Source organism: Monodelphis domestica, chromosome 1 (genome assembly GCF_027887165.1).
Source record: "Monodelphis domestica isolate mMonDom1 chromosome 1, mMonDom1.pri, whole genome shotgun sequence".
NCBI lineage: Eukaryota > Metazoa > Chordata > Mammalia > Didelphimorphia > Didelphidae > Monodelphis > Monodelphis domestica.
Genome location: NC_077227.1, coordinates 708,473,138 through 708,491,220, shown reverse-complemented (window position 1 = coordinate 708,491,220; position 18,083 = coordinate 708,473,138). Strand labels below are relative to the sequence as shown.

Below are 18,083 nucleotides of genomic sequence, written 5' to 3'. Positions count from 1 at the left end.
ACCCACAGATTCAGCAAATAATGAGTGGAGCAAGACTACAGGCAATTACAGGGGGGAAAGAAGGGGTGAAAAGTATGAGTAAACAACAAATAAAAGAAATTACAATTGACAGCTTCTATCTAGGTAATGAACAAAGAGCAAATGGAACAGAGGAGAAACAAGGAACATCAAGCAAAAACACAGAAACTCCAGCAAATTGGACACAGGCTTTGGAAGAACTTAAAATACAATTCAAAAAACAATTAAGAGACTGAAGACAACTGGGAAAAGAACTTAAAAAGCAAAATAAGTCATCTGGAAATAGAAAATAGTGTCCTGAAAGCCAAAATTAACCATTTTGAAAATGAGGCAAAGGAGATGAAAGATCAGAAGGAGAAGGATGACCATATCAACAAGCAAACCAACAAAAATCACATGATTATCTCAATAAATGCAGAAAAAGCCCTTGACAAAATACAATATTCATTCCTATTGAAATCACTAGAAAGTTTGGAATAGAAGGGCCTTTCCTAAAAATAATAAACAGTATATATCTAAAATCATCAGCAAGGACTTCTCCATTAGTGTCAATGCAATGTCCCTGAACAATCTGCAGGGATCTAAAAAACACTATCCACAAGCAGAGGATAAACTGTGGGAGTAAAAATACCGATGAAAAGCAACTGCTTGACTACAGGGGTTGAGGGGAAATGACTGAGGAGAGACTCTAAATGAACACTCTAATGCAAATACCAACAACATGGAAATGGGTTTTGAATCAAGAACACATGTGATACCCAATGGAATCGCGTGGGCTATGGGAGAGGTGGTGGGAGGGGGAGGGAAGAAAAGAAAATGATCTTTGTTTCCAATGAATAGTGTTTGGAAATGACCAAATAAAAATTTTAAAAAATAAAAAATAAAACCATCAGCAAACATCATCTGCAATGGGGATAAACTAGATGCATTCCCAATAAGACCAGGAGTGAAACAAGGATGCCCATTATCACCTCTACTATTTGACATTGTACTAGAAACACTAGCAGTAGCAATTAAAGAAGAAAAAGAAATTGAAGGTATTAAAATAGACAATGAGGAGACCAAGCTATCACTCTTTGAAGATATAACAGTATACTTAAAGAATCCTAGAGAATCAACTAAAAAACTAGTGGAAATAATCAACAACTTTAGCAAAGTTGCAGGATACAAAATAAACCCATGTAAGTCATCATCATTTCTATATATTTCCAACACATCTCAGAAGCAAGAATTAGAAAGAGAAATTCCATTTAAAATCACCCTAGACAATATAAAATTCTTAGGAATCTATCTGCCGAGACAAACACAGAAACTATATGAACACAACTACAAAACAATTTCCACATAATTAAAACTAGATCTAAATAATTGGAAAATCATTAATTGCTCATGGGTAGGATGAACTAACATAATAAAAATGACAATCCTACCCAAATTTATTTACTTATTTAGTGCCATACCCATCAAACTACTAAAAAACTTTTTTATTGAATTAGAAAAAACCATAATAAAGTTCATTTGGAAGAAAAAAAGATCAAGGATATTCAGGGAAATAATGAAAAAAAATGTGAAGGAAGGTGGCCTAGCAGTACCAGATCTCAAACTATACTATAAAGCAGTGATCATCAAAACAACATGGTACTGGCTAAGAGACAGAAAGGAGGATCAGTTGAATAGACTTGGGATAAGTAACCTCAGCCAGACAGTCTAATTGCTCAAATGTATATAAAGAGTTAAATCAGTTGTACAAAAAAAAAATCAAGCCATTCCCCAATTGATAAATGGGCAAGAGACATGAATAGGCAATTTTCAGATAAAGAAATCAAAACTATTAATAAGCACATGAAAAAGTGCTCTACATCTCTTATAATCAGAGAGATGCAAATCAAAACAATTCTGAGGTATCACCTCACACCTAGCAGATTGGCTAACATGACAGCAAAGAAAAGTAATGAATGTTGGAAGGGATGTGGCAAAATTGAGACATTAATGCATTGCTGGTGGAGTTGTGAATTGATCCAGCCATTCTGGAGGCCAATTTGGAACTATGCTCAAAGGGCGCTAAAAGACTATCTTTCCTTTGATCCAGCCATAGCACTGCTGGGTTTGTACCCCAAAGAGATAATAAGGAAAAAGACTTGTACAAGAATATTCATAGCTGCGCTCTTTGTGGTGGCAAAAAAATGGAAAACGAGGGGATGCCCTTCAATTGGGGAATGGCTGAACAAATTGTGATATATGTTGATGATGGAATACTATTGTGCCCAAAGGAATAATGAATGGGAGGAATTCCATGTGAACTAGAACAACCTCCAGGAATTGATGCAGAGTGAAAGGAGCAAAACCAGGAGAACATTATATATAAAGACTGATACACTGTGGTATAATCAAATGTAATGGACTTCTCTATTAGTAGCAATGCAGTGATCCAGAACAATTTGGAGGGATTTATAAGAAAGAACACGATCCACATTCAGAGGAAAAACTGTGGGAGTAGAAACATATAAGAAAAACAACTGCTTGGTCACATGGGTGGATGGGGATATGATTGGGGATGTAGACTTTAAATGATCACCTTAGTGCAAACATCAACAATATGGAAATAGGTTTTGATCCTGGACACATGTAAAAGCCAGGGGAATTGCCCATTGGCTATGGGAAGCGGTGGGGGGGAGGGGAGGGAATGAACATGATTCTTGTAACCAAGGGAAAATATTCTAAATTGACTAATTAAATAAAAATTTCAAAAATAAAAAAAACAAACTGAGATGTACAAATAAGCTTACTGATATGACGAGACTACAAGCTATAGGAAGTCTGCCTCAGTCTACTGCATGGCCTAAAAAAGACAATGCATTCACATCTACATTTTAGTTTCCCCGTGATATATTAAATTTCCCAGAGAACCTAAAGCCAGCACTAAGCATTATATATAAGAAATGTGATCTGCGTACTGCAGAGGAGGACATTTTTATACTCCCCCAAAGGAAGAGTTAACATTTTATTTTAATTGACAATTTTAAGTTCTGCCACAAAAGTACAAGAAAAAGGTTATTAGAACAGAGAGCCATGCAGAATTTAATTGGAAAAGAAACAATACACACTTGAATGAAACAGGAGATTCCCTGGAGTTCAGGTTGAATTTCTAGAATGGGTGCATTATTGTCAGTTGCACCAAACAACCACCTTGAGGATCACTTAGAAAAGGAAAACACAGAAAGCAAAATCTATTCTCTTCAAGACTCCAAATATTCCTGGCTTCTCTACCTTCTCTTCTGTTCAGATTCTAACCCATTAACTGAAAGAAGCAATTCTTTCCTAGAATAGTAATAAAAATAAAGAGAAGTATGCTGGTACTCCTAGTCTGACAATTAAAAGCCCAGATGAAACTTTTATCTAAATATTTGTATTTGTATTTAAAGACAATCATTTTGAGATTTATCAAAAGGAAACAATCATATTGGATGCACTTCAATTCTTCAAAAGTATATTTTCCTTTAGCAAATTTTTTTTTTAAAATTAAACCCTTACCTTCCATCTTGGAATCAATACTGTGTATTGGTTCTAAGGCAGAAGAGTAGTAAGGGCTAGGCAATGGGGGTTAAGTGACTTGCCCAGGGTCACACAGTTGGGAAATGTCTGAGGCCAGATTTGAACCTAAGACCTCCCATCTCTAGGTCTCAATCCACTGAGCTACTCAGTTTGCCCCCAGCAAATGTTCTTTTGAGGTTGGATGAGAAATAAAAGTTTGTTCTTTCCTAAATGTGAATTGGTATGGTGCTCATTAAATACTACTATTATCTAATTTCAGTATCACCTGGTACAGAAGATCAATACTGACACATGCCCCTTAAGGAATAAAAGAAACAAGTAATGAGCTATCCAAAGATGTAAAATGTGTATTTATGCTACTTTTCAGGGGGAAATCTTGCTAAGAAAGTACCTCTCTAGCTGGGCTAAGTACCTTCCTCTGGGGCCTTGGTATCCCAGCTTTTACCTTTTGTAAATTTCCTAGTCCCAGAGTAGGCTGGCAATAAGAGAGCCTAGCTCTAGTTCAAAACATTCTCCTACGTCAATCTCTGCCTTCTGTGCATACCACCCTCTGTCCTATCACACACCTTTCTAGCATGGAAAAATGAAAATAAATGTATTTGTATGTTCTGTGAATTCAGTTGTTTCTAAAGTAGAAGGACTGCTTTTTGAAAAACAAGCCCCGAATAATGCAATGACTTTTGATAAAGGCATCAGATGTCCTGCAGCATATAACAAAATCTATCTGAATAAACCAAAGTTGTACTAACTTCTAGTAATGTTCCTAGAGTTCTCCTAGCTATGAAAGGTTATTTCTGGGAATATGGGCAAAAAGAGAGGAATACCATGTTAAATGCTGATTCTCCTAGTAACATTGTAACAAATCGCCTCAGTTCTGGTCTAAAACCACACAGCTCATTTCAGTATTTTGAGGAGAGGAGTACTGCTACCACCACCATTATTAGTAAGCTGATGGTCTTCATGAGTTTTTATAGCAGAAAAAAATAATTACTGAAGGGCCAACTTTTCTGGTCATGTGCTTCTTGCTTAGCTGAGCACATGTTTAGGTAAAAGACACATCATTTTTCCTGGACTCAAACCTCTCCATTTTGGCCAGACCTGCCAAAGTTGTTGACATAGCCTCTGAATACAAGTCTTCTTCATATCACAATGAGGCATGTAATACTAGTAGACAATGAAAGAATTAGAAGTAAAGTAAGTTCAAACTATATGGAAAGATGATCATTCTCTATTCCCTCCACAAAAACAGGAGAAAGATTGAAGTACATTTGATATGACCTTGAATACGTCAAAAGGGATGCTTCAGCTGCCCATATCTGGATATGGCAGTAATTCTTTCACATTTCCAAAGCAAGGTTTCAGCAAAAGGGACCAGGGAATTTCCTTAGTCACTCTCAATCAAACAGTGAAAACAAAATGTGTATGGAAATCATTCAAATACATAGGTTAAGGTAGAACTTTTGCTCTCTTTCTATTTGTCACATATACAATATTTTTTTCCCTTACCAGTCCTCTGGCCAAGTAATACTGTACAAAATGTTTCCAAGTGATTTCTTTTCCAGAATCTCGGAAATAGAAGTAGAAAAATCCCATGGTGAAGCCTGCTCCCATGACAGCCAGATTACGGAAATCTTTGTTGTCCCAAGGGAAATCTCCCTGTGGAAGAAAAAAAAAACAATGAATTTCCCACAAATGAAAAGATTTTCTCAAATTCTAGAGAAGCAAAAATAGCTTTCTTTTGGTTTTATAATTAGAGTTGCCCCCAAACCTCCTTTATTTTAACACATCTAGTCCTTTTTTTTGTTTCTGCTAAGTACACAATAGCTACATGTGACTGGTCCAAAGGACTGCTCTTATTTTGAGGAAAACTTAGCCACTGCCTCTGGAAATACATTAATGACCAAAAATTCCATTATAAAAGGCTGATTTTAGAGTTGAAAGTTTGTATACAGATTCCATCCTACCTAGACTTTTAAAATAAGACATGGTGGTGTGTTTTTTAAAAAGCAGCTAAGCAAGTTCTTTGAACAAGGTATATAATTACTTATGTGTTTGCATAAGTGTATATAAAATATGCACTACAATTAAGAATTAGATGGCCCAAAATTTCAAATTCCAAAGTTCACTGTTCCTTGAAAAAAGAGTCCAGTAGAAGCTATAAACACCTATATTTGGGTTTGGATTAATTTCATGTACACCTGGGAAACTCTACACACCTTCTGCAGCCGTTTCCACCATGCAAAGTCATCCTTCTTCCCTCCTCTCTTACCACCATTTCCTCCGGGTCCATGGTCCTTTGATTCACCAGTATCTGGGAGAAAACAAAATTTGGCTTGAGAAAACCAGCAAATGACCTTCAGAAACTGGAGAGGGAAGATACCAGGCTAGGAAAAAACAAACCAAGAGTTGAACAAAAAATTCAACTTATCCTAACAGCACCAAGAACTAAGGCTGAACAAGTAAGAGAGACTAATAAGACTTAGTCATTGTACTACTAAGTAGCTGACAGAATGGATTACTGAAAATCAATGGTGGATCCATGGAAACTGATGGATAAATAAAATATATGAAGTGTCCTAGAAAGGGACAAAGAATAAAACTCTTCCAGAAAATTACTCACTTGATCCTAATCTTGATAGTTTAGCAGCAAAGAATAATTCAAGAGTGTCCAAGAAGCTGGTCCATTAGTGACAGTGATTCACTTTGTATAATGCAAACTTTCTGCATTTGTCAGCACTACACAAAGCCCTTCTATTTTGCTCTTCTCTTGTCACTTTTCACAAGGGTCTTTCAGCTATTCTTACAGAAATGTTGGCTAATTTCCTTAAGAAAATATCTTTTGGGGGCAGCTGGGTGGCTAGGTGGATAGAGAGCCAGGCTTGGAAACAGGAAATCCTAGATTCAAATCTGGCCTCAGACACTTCCTAGTTGTGTGACTCTAGGCAAGATGCTTAATCCCATTTATTTAAAAATATATCAGATAGATCTCTCCATATATCTATATTGATATATCTTTTGCTTGTCGCTAATGTGTCTTTCTGAAAAGAGTTAGCTGGGGGGTAGCTAGGTGGCTCAGTGGATAGAGGGCCAGGCCTAGAGACAGGAGGTCCTGGGTTCAAATCTGACCTCAAGACACTTCCTAAATGTGTGACCCTAGAAAAGTCACTTAAACCTCAATTGTCTAGCCCCTACTACTCTTTTGTCTTGGAACCATTACTTAGTATCAATTCTAAGACAGGAGGTAAGATGGTTTGTTGTTGTTGTTTTAATGTTAACTGTTGAGAAGCAACTTCAGGTTGTAGGTGCTGCTCTGTGGGGGCATCATTTCTTCTAATCAAAGAATATATGATGGGATGTCTTCTCTCAAACATGAAGCTTGCTACAGTTATCCAAGTTTTTGTATCTGCAGGTAGCTGTAGTTTGACATCCTTAAAAAGGTTCCCAATTTCCTTCCAAGAGCAAGTTAGGGTTTAAAAAGCTAAAAATTGGAGGCAGATGGGTGGCTCAGTGGATTGAGAGCCAGGTCTATTGACAGGAAGTCCTGGGTTCAAATGTGACCTCAGATACTTCCTAGCTGTGTGACCCTGGACAAGTCACTTAACCCCCATTGCCTACCCCTTACCACTCTTCTGCCTTGGAGCCAAAACACAGTATTGAGGCCAAGACAGAAGGTAAGGTTAAAAAAAAAAAAAGAGCTAAAAATTTCAACTGAAGAAAATTTTATACCTCTACATCAAAATCATTAAAATTATCCATTATATTCCTTATGAAAATTCTTTCCCTTTGTAGGATAATCATACTTATTCATGTTTTTATATAAATGAGATAACATCTGTCAAACTACTTAGCCCAGTGCCTGACCCACAGCAGGTATTACATAAATGCTCATGTCTTTCCCTTTCCACTATACCACCATTTCATATCTCAAAATGACAGGAAGAAAACATGAAGCAAGACTGAATTATTAAATTCATGCAAACCAAATGAAGCTGCTCTAGTAAAATTTTATCGTTTACCAAGAGAGGCCAGGCCCAAAGGACAAACTTGCTGCAAGTCCAAGCAGGCAGAAAACAAGGTTACCATATGAAAATGATGATAGAGTTTCTCTATTAACTAATACCAGTAGCATCCTAGGTCAGCTCTGACAAATGTGGATCCTCTTGATATGCTCTCATTTCAAACAAGACAAGAAATGATAAACAAGAAGACTAGTGAGTTAGCAAGTGGACAAGGCAGGACTTGAAACCAGATCTCCTGGAGCCAGAAACCAGCCTGGGTTTCTTCCTACTACTCCAAAACTGCCTTGGTAGGAAAAGGCTTTTGTGTCACACAATGTGAATTATCTTGATTTTTCATGTCTGGAATTTGTTTAGATCACAAATTAGGAGTACTCTGTATACCCTTGAACTATTTTATAGGATGTCACTTAGCACTCTATTTCAAGGCTTTAGACTAGAATATGACTGCTAGTAAACCAAAACAAAGGAATGAGGTTGATGGATTTAAGAAGGCTGGAGATTATGAGCAGAGTCCACAAAAGGTAAAAAAAAGAGAAATTGGGGATGTTTTCCTTGGGATGTGATCAGCAGGTCATTATAAATGGTCAAAATAAGAATTCTTTCATTAAAAAAAAAACATTTAGATGTTTGGAAGGATTCCTTTACCTTTCTTTGGAGGTGTTGATTCTTCTGTGCCCGTGTTTCTTCCATTCCTCTTAAAATACTTCTCAAAGCCTTAGAAACAAAACAACTGGGTTCTAGGACTTTAATGTTATCAACCACACTGAGGTAAGTTTTCAAAAGTCTTTGTGTAACAACAACTCAGGAGACAAAAACTGGGATAGAACCTAGACCTTGCCTACTCTTACCTATCATCTTTGCTTGCTAGAATCAACATTTATATCCATGTTTTCTAGGAGAGAAGGAAGTCAGATGCTGATCTCAGGATAAGAGGAAATCCTAATGGGAAGGTCACATCAGCTCTCTAGTCTATAGCACCCATAACATGCTTTCTGAATGTCATGTCACTCACTGTACACAACCAAAAGACCTGCCAGCAGCCTGCTGCTACTTCAACCAAAAAAGGATCTATTTTCCAGCATTGGCCTCTTAGTGCAACTTCTTTTTGAGTCTAGCCTTTGTGTAACTTCTGCTTTGACATTTTTGCTCAAAGAAACACACTCAGTTCTTAGACAAAAGTAAACAGGGTTCTAAACAGCCTTAAAAAGGCTCATGAACCATCTTCCTTCTGCAAGTTTCACTCACTTTTTAGCATCATCCACCTCCCCTACTACACTGAGACAAACCACCTGTCTAGGACTCACTCTCAGCCAATGGCAAAGCTGCTCTTTGAATTCCTATAAAAAATATATATATATATTTGTATCTGTATATTTCTAGATAACTTCAGAAGAAAAGTATGTACCTTTGGGAGGTTTCGAATACAGCCACTGGGAAAATGATGTCAGTCTTCCCCGCAGAACCAGCTGCTGAACATGGATTCCTTGGAGACACTAAAACATTGAAGCTCATCAGTATCCTCTGCACCAGTTACATATTAGGATACTTCTCACTCTGGGGGGTGGGGGTGGGGGGGTGGATCCCCAAGGGGACAGGGAAAGGGGTTTATCCCTCTGTTTACATATTAAATTCACCACGGCAATATGTGGAAAATTTTTATAATCCCTGCTGTTAACAGCAGAAAATCTAAATACTGCTTGCTTCAGGCATTCCTGGCTATTGGATTACCTTCTAAGCAATACTAAAGCCAGACAGGATAAAAATACCAAAAGGTATTATTAGGCTTTAGGCAATGTAGAAAATAATTATTTTTCCCCCCTTTGGAGTCAAAGAAAGGAAAAACAGAAATTAAACAGGCTCCATTTATTTTTGATAGAGAGTCTCAGCCCAAAAGAAGAAAACTTCTATTTTTATTGCATGATTTGAAACAGTGGGAATTATATATATATATAAAAATATTAAAACCAAGCACAACAGTCATGGGAGTATATGAACGTAGTTACTGCAGGTCAAATTTCATGACAATAAATAGTATCACAATATAAAGCTTGGGACATAGATATCTTTTGGATATATAATTTTTAGGTTTTTTACTCGGACCTGTGATGTTGATAGTTTTGAGGAAACCCCCCAACAACATAGATCAGCAATTCTATCATAATTTAATGTTAAGTTGTCACTTGAGGCACTGAGAGGTTAGGTTATTTGCCATGGGTTAGAGAGCCAGTAGGTATCTGAGGTGGGATATGTACTCTGGTCTTCTTGGCTCTGAGGCATACCTAGGGTTGTAGAAAGAGCTAGGTAGCTTAGAAATTAACACCACTTGGCTGGCAAACTCATAGATCTGCTCAGCACCCTAGGAAATTCTGAAGACTAACTTACAAAATGATTGTGAATCAACAATATCAGAAGGAGTTTCTTCCCTGGGAACTCCCTGTATCACAAAGACACAGGTTTGGACCAAAAATATATACACATGGGCATATAAACATATACCTGTGTCACTCAAGGGTAGAAAAGTTTCTGGTGACTGATGCCTTACAAATTAAATGCAAAAGTTGCTATAAATTGTTCCTCATTAGTAACTAGGCTCTCTCAAATGTCCTCATACTGTTTTTGCTAACTTTATGCATGGCTCTGGCAAAATGTTAGGGTCTGAAGAAGGATTAAGAAATTAAAAGGAAGGTAAAATAAGCCAATTTAGAAAAAAGATCCATTGTCCATCAAATGACTGAACAAGTTGTGGCATATGATTGTGATGGGATACTATTGTGCTATAACAAATGACAAGCAGGACACTTTTAGAAAAACTTAGAAAGATTTACATGAAATGCAAAGTGAAGTGAGCAGAATCAGGATAACATTGTACACAGTAACAGCAATATTGTGCCATGGATTAACTGTGAATGACTTAGCTCTTCTTAGCAATACAATGATCAAAGACAATTCCAAAGGGCTTATGATGAAAAATGTCATCCCTCTCTACAGAAAGAACTGATAGTCTCAATGCAGATTGAAGCATAATTTTTTTACCTTCCTTTTTCTTTGGTCTATGTTTTCCTTAACATGACTAATATGGAAATATGTTTTGCACAACTGCACATGTATAACATACATCAAATTGCGTGCCTTCAGGGGGGTGAGGAGAGGGAAAGAATTTGGAACTCAAATTTTTTGAAAAACGAATGTTACAGTGTTTTTACGTGTAATTGGAAAAAAATATATAGATATGAAAGAATAAAGGTAATCCAAAACTGATAGGAATTACACATGAGAAATTAAGCTTGTAAGAATCCTGCTATCAGATAATCAATGTAAAATAGAACAGTCCAGAGCTGTGTCCCAAATCATGATGTTGTTTAAGAACCAAACTTCAAAAATTATGTAGAAATTATAGTACTAAGCAAGCTAGCTAGCATTGAGACAGTACCTAAAGGCTTACCAAGTTCTTTACCTACATTAACTCACCAGATCCCTACTCTAACTCTGTGACACAGGAACTATATGTCTTATCTCTTTTTACAGATGAGGAAATGGAGGTTAAGAGGAGAACAAGGCATTTGCTACTGGTCATAAAGCTACTACTATTAAGAGGCAGGATTCAAACTAAGGTTGCTTTTGACTTCAGGCTAGCACTCTCCTAGTGCCGTTCAATGGGTTCCCCTAGTCTAAAAAATAAAATTCCACAGATGCAGCCTACCACAAATTAAAAAACAAAACACCCCCCACCCCCGACCTTTCCACAGTGACATTTTACTAAAGAGAGAATGGCATTGTAGTGAAGGGGAAAACACATTTGTGGTTAGAGGCCCAGGTTTGAATGCTGGTTCTGGTATTGATTAACCTGTAACATTCTCTATGTTGCCTTACTTGATGGAAAATGAAAGAACTGGATCAGAACATCTCTCAGGTCTCTTATAGCTGTTCTAAATTCTATGATCCTATGAGTTTGGCTCTATACTTTTGGTTATTAAAGTAACAGAGAAAGATATGCTACATGTTTGGGAGCTTGAGAAGCTGGAGATTGAAAGACCATTATGGAATATGACATGAGGTTCAGTTCAAGGCCTTCGTGTTCCTGGTGCCTTCTCATACTCTAATCACCCTTATATTACCTTTACTCTGGCCAGTCATTCCACTAGTGAATCCTCTCATATTCCCACTGCCCTTTTGTTCATACTATGTAGATTAAAAATTGCTATCCAAAATACAAGATTTTCTAATTACACAGTACTACACCAGAGTCAGGAAGATGTAAGATTGAATCCAGCCTCAGACAATTAATAGTTATGTGACTCTGAGCAAGGCACTTAATCTGTTTTGCCTCAATTTCCTCACCTGTAAAATGGAGATGATAATAATAGCATCTACCTCTCAGGGTTGTCATGAGAATCAAATGAAATATTAATTGTAAATCACTTAGCTTAGTGCCTGGCATGAAGTGCTATATAACTGTCAGTTATTATTATCACCTCCAATAATCCAACTCCATGATCTTTAACAAATTCCTTAACTTTTAGAAATGGTTTTCTTAATTATTAAATGAGTTAACTGGGCTAGATGATCTCTAAAAACATAAAGTCATAGGATTTTAGAGTTGGGAAGGGCACTTAGAGACCATCTTGCCCATCAAAATTTTACATATGAAAGAAAGTGATACAAATAAGTCACTTGCCCCCCCTAACAGCTGGGATCTGAATACAGGCTTCACAATGTATATGAAAAAGCTACTGGTTTAGAGCTGGCTCTGCCACGCTAATGGTACCAAGTGTGCCCTGGGGAACTCAGTCATTGGGGTTCTTGAGCCTCAGTTTTTAATCAGCATTTTGTAAGATGAGAGGATGGGTCTAGACAGCCCCCCTGCCTGAGGTCCCTTCCAGCTTTAAATCTGGGAAACTGTGATTTCTAATGCGCCATTTCATTTACTGCCCCTCACAACCTCCAGACCCTTTCCATTCTAGAGTACTTTCTCCTGACCTAAAAAGCACTACTTCATTTTTCCTTCATTTGATCTCCTAAAACTCTTACTACTTATTCAGATACATTTTAGACTTCTCAAGAGTTTTTTTTAACCCACACCTTCTGTCCTTGAATCAACGTAATCTCTAAGGCATAAAAGCAGTAAGGGCTAGGCAATTAAGTGACTTGCCCAAGGTCACATAGCTAGGAGTATCTGAAGCCATATTGAACCCAGGTCCACCTGACTCCAGGCCTGGTGCTCTATTCATTGAACCACCTAGCTTCCCCTTCCCAAGAGTTTTAGATACCCAAGCTCCTTAAGGATAGAAATCTCCCTCTAAGACTTAACCCAGAAAAAGAGAAAGTGTGACAAAGAGTATGAAATGCTGGGTTTCAGTCAGGAAACTCTTGTTTCAAAGCCTTCTTCTGACACTTACTGGCTGTATAAACACAGTGAAGGCACTTACCTCTCTTAATCACTAATAATTTGTAAACTGGGGATAATAACTGTAAAAACTACCTTATTTTTCTCCCTTTTCTTTCATTCAATACACATTCATCCCCTAGCAAGTTTCATGGTTGTTGTCTATTCTAATCTTCAAGGAAGATCCCTCCTTCATTAATAAGTTTGATATTTCCTCCCCAACTCCTGTTTTCATACTAGAGGACTTTAACAAACATATTGATACTCCCTCCTCAAACATATTAACCTCACAATTCCTCAATGTTATTCATTTCTATTCCATCAAAGCCACACAGAAATGGTTTTAACTTTTGATCTTACCATTACCCACAATATTCCATTTACATCTCTGTGAACTCTGAAATTCTTCATTCTGGCTTTCCCACTTGCAATCTAAAAATTATTCTTTGTCTTCACCTTTAGTCTCTACAACCTTCCTTCCCCAGCCATCACTACACTGGCTACGTTCTTGCCTTCCCCAACCTGACCTTTGGGGAACTAGTTCAACTCTACAATGTCATCTCTTGAAGTCTTGCCTCCTTTTCCTATCAAAGCTTTTACCCTTCCAATGCTCAGACTTAGATTACTTCCACCATCCAGTGTCTTTCCTTCTACATACTTGCTATAGAATGAAGGTGAAGAAAAATCATGAAACACTGCTAAGTCCACTACAAATTTATGTTATATATTCTCAACTGGGCCCTCACTTAGGCAAGGCAATTAATCTTTTTAGGAATCCCTAACTGATTCACTACCTCACTCATCAGAGGCTTTTCCAAACCTTTTGATCTCTCCTCAAATCTCCCATGGGTCCCCCTCTAGCTGAAGTCATTCGCTTTTATTATATGAGTTCTCCTCCTTTTCCTCATTTCACATCACTCATATGCTTTCTGTCACTTCCTTCTCAACTCATTTCACATGAAGTAGTCTATTTCCTTGCCAAGGCAAATCCCTCTACAAGCACAAATGAGCCCATTCCATCCTTTTTTCTCTAGCAGATTTTGCCCTCTAATCTCTCCCACTCTCACTTAACTTTAATCTCTCCCTGTCTACTGTCTGCTTCCTTACTGCCTACATGTACACCTGTATTCCCCATTCCCTCAAAAAAATCTCACTTTTATCCATTCATTCCTGTTATTGCCCTACATCTTTTCTCCCTTTACTGGCTTAGCTAGAACAATCATCAACAATAAATACTTCCTCTTCCTTTCACATTATTCAGTTTGGTTTTTAACTTCATCGTGAGCTAAAACTGCTGTCTGTAAAATTACCAACAACCTCAATTTTAAATTCTAATGGATTTTTCTGACACTGCTCTCTCCTATTTCTCCCTCTTTGTTTGCATAGAGCTGACAGATCCTCGTTTCCTTTGCTGGATTCTGTATCTACATCTTCCCATCATGCCCACTAATTATAGATGTTCCTGAAGAATGTCCTGGGCCCTCTTCTCTTTAGGCTCTCTACCAGTGATGGTGAACCTTTTAGAAACTGTGTGCCATGCCCTCCCCAGATTGGGTGATGTACCCTCTCCTTCCCCTAGACAGGGGTGGGAGAAAGGGAGGGAGTAGTCCATATGCTCCACTCTGGGGAAGGAGTAAGTGCTTCCACTGGGCTGCCAAACAGAGGGGCAGTGGAGCCGAGGAAGGGAGCAGTTCTGCTCAAGTCCCTTGGTCTTTCCAGTAACTGACTGTGGCGGGCAACAGTGAGCATGCCCACAAAGAGGTCTCTATGTCATCTCTGACACGTGCCATAGGTTCACCATCACTTTACACTATTTCACCAGTAATCTTATTAGCTCTCATGTTTTCAATGATCAGCTCTATGTAGATGATTCTCAGATCTATCTGTCCAATCTTAACCTCTCTCTTGACTTCTAATCCTACATTTCCAACTGCCTATTGGATATCTCTAATTATATATCTCATATCTTTCCTCTCAAACTGTCCATCTTTCCAAATTCCCTAATACCATGGAGAATACTACCCCTGCCCCCTAGTCACTCAAGAGTATATTAGGTATCATACTTGACTGCTATTCTCTCAACCTTCAAATCCAATTAGTTGCCAAGTCTTGTCATTTTGTCTTGGTTGTTCATGTTTCTGTTGTTTTCAACCCTTTTTTGACCCCATTTGGGGTTTCTTGGCAAAGATACTGGAGCAATTTCCCATTTCCTTCTTCAGCTCATTTGACAGATAAGAAAACTGAGGCAAACCAGGTGAAGTGAGTCCAGATTTGAACGTAGGAAGATGAATCTTTCTGCCTCCAAGCCTGGCACTCTAAACACTGCTCTTCTTAGCTACCCCATGGTGGTTTCTATCCTTCATAACATCTCTATTATAAGCTCCTTCTTCTCAATTCAGGCACTGCTACCATCCTGGTAGCCCTTATCACCTTATACCTATGTCTCTCTGCCTTAAGTCTCTCCTGATTCAACTTTCGAATTGACCTTCTTAAAGTACATGCCACTTTCCCATTCAATAAATTACAGTGACTCCCAATTACTACCAGGATAAAATTTAAAATCTTTGGTTTTTAAAGCCCTCCATAAACTGGCCCTTTCCTGCTTTTTCAACTCGTTCAACATCTTAAACCATCTCTTCTCTGTATTCTTCAAAAAGTCACTTAACCTCAACTGCCTTAAGACAGAAAGAGTTTAATAAGAAAAAAAAAGAAATAAAAATCAGGGGGTAAGAAAATAATCCATTTAGTATGACTGGTTAACCACCAGAAACACTAGCTCCTTCATGATGTTCATCTCTGCTGGTTTCCTCATCTATAATATGAGGGGGTAGTACTTCATCATTGCTGATGTTGTTTCTACCTAACATTTTATGTGAAATTTTCCCTTCTCCCCCCATCAGAGTACTCTCAACTTATAGCACCCTACAAGTCTATGAACTTCATTACGCAAGAAAAGGCAAACAAAAAAAAAGTTTCATGACTTACAGGTACAACAAAATTCAGTCAGAAGGTTCTAACTTGGCTGAATACGTGTCACATCGTCTCTATGAGACTTCGAGGTCCTTAAGGGCTTACTTATCTCTGGTTTCTGGGAGTCTTTCCGTGTACTGCATTAAGCGCATTTGCAGTTAAGAGGGATGAATTAACTGCACTATGCCCGGAGGGGAATGGGCCCGGGGACCCACAGGGTGAGTGAGTGCGTAGGAGGAGGGTGTCAGTGCCAGTTGGTCAATAAGCATTTCAGCGTCAACGGTGTTCCAAGTCCAGAGGAAACACAGAAAAGCGAAGAGAAGTCCCTGCTCTCAAGGACCTCTCTGTCCAATGGGAAAGGGCGCGTGCAAACGTCTATTTGCAAAGTGGATTCGGTGATATAAGGGAGTTAAGGTCCCGTGAGCATGACTCGAGAGAAGGAAAAAAAGGAGAGGAGGGTGGGCTCTTAAGGTCTCTTCCAGGTCTAAACGCCTAAAGAAAGGAAGGCGCAGGCTAAGGGCAGTTAAGCGCAGCGCAGCCCCGCCCCCCGCGCGACCCTTGCAGCGTCCCGGCATCCGGCGCGCACTGATGGCGTCACCAAAGGCGCTAAAGCGAGAAAAGCACGCCTTCAGCACCGGCCGGAAATAGGTCGGCGCCGTCTTCCTTGCTCACCTGTCCGGTAGTGCTCAGAGCCCTCAGGCCCACTCTAGCCGTGCTATGATTCCCGGCGCCCCAGCCACATCTCCACAGCGTGGCCAACGGCAGAACCGCCGCCCGGCTCCCCGCCATCGCGGCCAGCAGCCTGTACGACATATCCCACCCCCCCCCTCAGCCTCGCGCAACCCGGGCACATGCGCGCAGGCGCAGGAGCGAAGCGGTCATAGTCGTGCCACACCCCCTGACAGGCCCTCATAGCTCATGCGTAGTGAGTCGGTCAGGCCTCCATTCAAGGTGTCTACGGCAGAACCTGTCTTTAAAAGATAGGAAATAGACGCCGAGGCCGACTCTAGCGCGTGGAGTGGACAGAGCTTGCCAGTTCCGGTCTCTCGTCGGCTGCGCCCCCAGCATTGAGTGATGCCGAGTGCAGGCACTATCTTAAGCGCCTATTTCCGGGGTCCTCTCATTGAATTGAAGTTTTTCGCCCCGCCTGTAGTCCGACCCGGAGCTAGTGGACATCTGTCACCTGTTTCCTGTGTCTGGATATTTGCCGCGACAGAGCGAGTCAAAGTGGGGAACCTGGCAGAATTTTTAGTTTCTCCTGGCCTACAGTACCACTCCATATACATACATACATACATACATACATACATACACGCACACACACACACACAATTTGTCTATTCAAGGGAAGAAGCAAAGCCTGGGGAAGGGCCTATGGTCCTCACTAGCAGGGCCTCGACCCCTGCAGCAGGCCCTTCCCAGCTTAGTCTTATGCCTAGGTCCACGGTGAGCCCAACAGAGGAAGGAGGCTGCTCTCCTCCACCACAGGTGGAAGAGGCTCTCTAGCCAACCACCCCTCAAGGTCTGTAATTTTTATCAGGCTTTGAAAGTAATACCATGGAAGGGGCTTTTGAATGCTAGCATCAGATGTGCAAAAAGAAGGCAAAGTCATCACCCTGGATGTGAGGCTGTAAGTCCTGAGGAGGTTTGAAGAGGGTGAAGAGCTCAGCCAAATTGCAAAATCATTGGGGTTGGCAATTTCCACAGTGGCCAGGATGCCAGAAAATAATGAGCTATGAAGCTGCTTCACCCTTATGGGTCACTGAATTGAAGATCAGAACCAGCAGAATGTGCCAATGAGCACAATTATCATTCAAGAAAAGGCCAAAAGGCTGTTTGATAATTTGCAGTGAGTCAAGGTGAAGGCTCACAAATGGAAACATTTAGTGTCAGTTGAGGTTGGTTTGTGAGGTTTAAGGAAAAGCATGGGTTACCCACCATCAAGGTGAGCAAGGAAGCTGCCCGCACAGCAGGAACTGGTGAGCTTAAGTATTCAGAAATGCTGAAAATCATCATCCAAAAAGGTGGGTATACACACCTCACCACATTTTTAACATTGGAGAGACAGGACTTTATTGGAAGCTATACCTGAAAAGACATTTATTTTTGTGGAAGAGAATGCTGCCCCAGGGGGTTTAGAC

The 18,083-nt window shown here is 39.5% G+C and overlaps 1 protein-coding gene across 4 annotated transcripts in view; it reads right to left on the bottom strand.

Moving 5' to 3' along the window:
* The window catches only part of LOC100027703 (AFG3-like protein 1), a 38,991-nt gene extending 21,981 nt beyond the window's left edge, over positions 1 to 17,010 (bottom strand). The window contains exons 1-5 of one of the 4 annotated variants that reach the window (XM_007477338.3): positions 16,615 to 17,010; positions 8,995 to 9,082; positions 8,235 to 8,303; positions 5,787 to 5,881; positions 5,077 to 5,226 (exon numbers count right to left, since the gene is read on the bottom strand). In XM_007477338.3, coding sequence (XP_007477400.1) covers positions 5,077 to 5,226; positions 5,787 to 5,881; positions 8,235 to 8,303; positions 8,995 to 9,082; positions 16,615 to 16,755 — 543 coding nt within the window. In that variant the 5' untranslated portion in view covers positions 16,756 to 17,010. Of the gene's footprint in view, positions 1 to 5,076; positions 5,227 to 5,786; positions 5,882 to 8,234; positions 8,304 to 8,994; positions 9,083 to 15,957; positions 16,458 to 16,614 lie in introns of those variants that run through there. The other 3 variants (XM_056811175.1, XM_007477339.3, XM_056811178.1) reach the window with 3 other exon arrangements.
* Between the last annotated feature and the right edge of the window lie 1,073 nt (positions 17,011 to 18,083).